The following is a 3,023-nucleotide window of genomic DNA, read 5'->3' as shown; positions in this document are numbered from 1 at the left end:
TGTAGGGAAGGACTGCAGGGAGGCCACTATCCACTTTAGGGAATGAGCGCAGGAAGTCCACTGTCCACTTTAGGGAAGGAACGCAGGGAGGCCACTATTGAGAATGAGTGCAGGGAGGCCACTGTCCTCTGCAGGGAATGAGTGCAGTGAGGCCACTGTTCACTGTAGGGAATGAGCGCAGGGAGCACTGTCCACCTTAGGGAATGAGTGCAGGAAGGCCATTTTCCATCTCAGGGAATGAGTGCAGCGAGGCCACTGTCCACTGTAGGGAAGGACCGCAAGGAAGCCACTCTTCACTTTAGGGAATGAGCGCAGGGAAGCCACTGTCCACTTTAGGGAATGAGTGCAGTGAGGCCACTGTCCACCTTAGGGAATGAGTGCAGGGAGACCACTGTCCACCTTAGGGAATGAGCGAAGGGAGGCCACTGTTCACTTTAGGGAAGGATAGCAGGGAGGCCACTGTCCACTTTAGGGAAGGACCGCAGGGAGGCCACTGTTCACTTTAAGGAAGGACCGCAGGGAGGCCACTGTCCACTTTAGGGAATTAGTGCAGGGAGACCACTGTCCACTGTAGGGAAGGACCTCAGGGAGGCCACTGTTCACTTTAGGGAAGGACCGCAGGGAGGCCACTGTCCACTTTAGGGAATTAGTGCAGGGACGCCACTGTCAACTTTAGGGAAGGACCGCAGGGTGCCCACTATCCACTTTAGGGAAAGAGCGCAGGGAGGCCACTATCCAGTTTAGGGAATGAGCGCAGGGAGCCCACTGTCCACTTTAGGGAATAAGCGCAGGGAGCCCACTGTCCACTTTAGGGAATGAGCACAGGGTGCCCACTGTCCACTTAAGGGAATAAGCGCAGGGAGGCCACTGTCCACTTAAGGGAATGAGCGCAGGGACGCCACTGTCCACTTTAGGGAAGGACCGCAGGGACGCCACTGTCCACTTTAGGGAATAAGTGCAGGGTGCCCACTGTCCACTTTAGGGAATGAGCGCAGGGAGGCAACTATCCACTTTAGGGAATGAGCGCAGGGAGGCCACTGTCCACTTTAGGGAAGGACCGCAGGGAGGCCACTGTCAACTTTAGGGAATGACCGCAGGGAGGCCACTGTCCAACTTAGGGAATGACCGCAGGGAGGCCACTGTCCACTTTAGGGAATGACTGCAGGGAGGCCACTGTGCATTTTAGGGAATGACCGCAGGGAGGCCACTGTCCACTTTAGGGAATGAGCGCAGGGAGGCTCCTGTCCACTTTAGGGAATGAGCTCAGGGCCGGTTAGTGGTGTGGAGATACTCACTCCGCTCCAGAAGGATTCCCTCAGGTTCTGCTGGATGGCGAACTGCATGATGGCGTTGTCTTCGTCCTGCACCTGCGTGCTGCGGCCGTCGTCCTGGACGCGGTATGACGGCGGTATTTCAAAGACTGACGGGTCGATGGCGATGGTGGGGGCTGCGGCAGCCGGAGGAGGAACCTGCGCGGACGGCTCCTGAACCGCGGTGCTGCATCCGTTGACATTTCCGAAAGTAATCCGCGCATTGAGTACATGGAACAACGGGATCTCTATCGCAGAGAACAAGGCAAATTAACACCCTAGAAGCCTCTCTAGGAAGCCCTAGCGCAACTCTATGGTCAACATCAGCCAGACACTGATGATAGAGTTGCATGGAGGAGCTACAAAGGCCTAATAGAGAGTCCTCTCTAGGTATCTCTAGGTCCTCCATGGCAACTCTATGGTCAAAGTCTGACAGACCCTGACTATAGACTTGCGCTGGAGGAGCTAGAAAGGCCTAGAAAAGTGTCCTCTCTAGTTCTTCTTGTCCATCTCTATGGTCAACATCAACCAGACACTGACCATAGAGTTTCCTTGGAGGAGCCACAAAGGCCTATAAGAGTGTTCTCTCTAGGAATCTCTAGGCCTTTCAGTGCTTCTTTTAGTTAAAGCGGACCATAGAGTTGCCATGGAGGAGCTACAAAGGCTTAGTAGAGTGTACTCTCTAGGAATCTCTAGGCCTTCAGTGCCACTTTTAGTTAAAGGTGACCATAGAATTGCCCTGGAGGAGCTACAAAGGCTTAGCAGAGCGTCCACTCTAGGAATTTCTAGGCCTTTCTGTGCCACTTTTAGTTAAAGTTGACCATAGAGTTGCCCTGGAGGAGGTACAAAGGCCTAGCAGATTGTCCTCTCTAGGAATCTTTAGGGCTTTCAGTGCCACTTTTAGTTAAAGTTGACCATAGAGTTGCCCTGGAGGTCTTAGATATTCCTAGAGAACCTATTAATCAAATCCTTGAATAATCAAAGCCGCAAATATATAAATATGTGTATGTGTGTGTGTGTGTGTGTGTGTGTGTGTGTGTGTATATATATATTAAACTGCGTGAAATTTTCAAAACAGCGCAAGATCCCTTCCCACCCTTAATAACAATTCCTTAACGCTGTCATCAGCAATGTAAATGCACGCGGCACAAAAGAAACGGAGCCGACCGTACCGATTTTGACAGGGAATCCCGGCGGGAAGTCCAAGGTGATGAAGTCTTTCAGCCGCGCGAAATGGGCACTGGTGCGCGCCATCAGGTCAACGATGGGGCTGACCTGTTCGACCAGCGACAGCGGGAAGGATTCAGACATCCACAGATTCGCCTTGAACCTGGAAGGGGCGAGCGTCCGGACGCGATTATTACGGTCAAAATGGTTGGAAAAAATGGACTTTTAGGTCCTTCGGTGAGGCATCTCGGTTAAATCTGACCATAGAGTTGCGCTGGAGGACCTAGAGATTCCTAGAGAGGACATATGAATGAAACCAGTGAATACTCTCTAGTTCCTCCAGTGCAACTCTATGGTCAACACCTAGAATCATAGAATTGTAGAGTTGGAAGAGACCACTAAGGCCATCCAGTCCAACCCCCTGCCATGCAGGAAATCCAAATCAAAGCATCCCCGACAGATGGCCATCCAGCCTCTGTTTAAAGACCTCCAAGGAAGGAGACTCTATCACCCTCCGAGGGAGTGCATTCCACTGTCGGACAGCCC

The 3,023-nt window shown here is 52.3% G+C and overlaps 1 protein-coding gene across 1 annotated transcript; it reads right to left on the bottom strand.

The window, feature by feature from the left end:
• Nucleotides 1-1,295: 1,295 nt before the first annotated feature.
• LOC121918260 (ankyrin repeat domain-containing protein 13A-like) lies at nt 1,296-2,699 on the bottom strand (the record flags this gene model as incomplete). Its single annotated transcript, XM_042444340.1, has 2 exons — nt 1,296-1,558; nt 2,483-2,699. Coding segments are annotated over 2 exons (480 nt in total), but the record flags the coding sequence as incomplete, so codon positions are not given.
• Nucleotides 2,700-3,023: the final 324 nt, after the last annotated feature.

This window comes from Sceloporus undulatus, unplaced genomic scaffold (genome assembly GCF_019175285.1).
Source record: "Sceloporus undulatus isolate JIND9_A2432 ecotype Alabama unplaced genomic scaffold, SceUnd_v1.1 scaffold_7055, whole genome shotgun sequence".
NCBI lineage: Eukaryota > Metazoa > Chordata > Lepidosauria > Squamata > Phrynosomatidae > Sceloporus > Sceloporus undulatus.
Note: the sequence above shows the minus strand (reverse complement) of the source record. Positions and strands in the feature narration are given on the sequence as shown.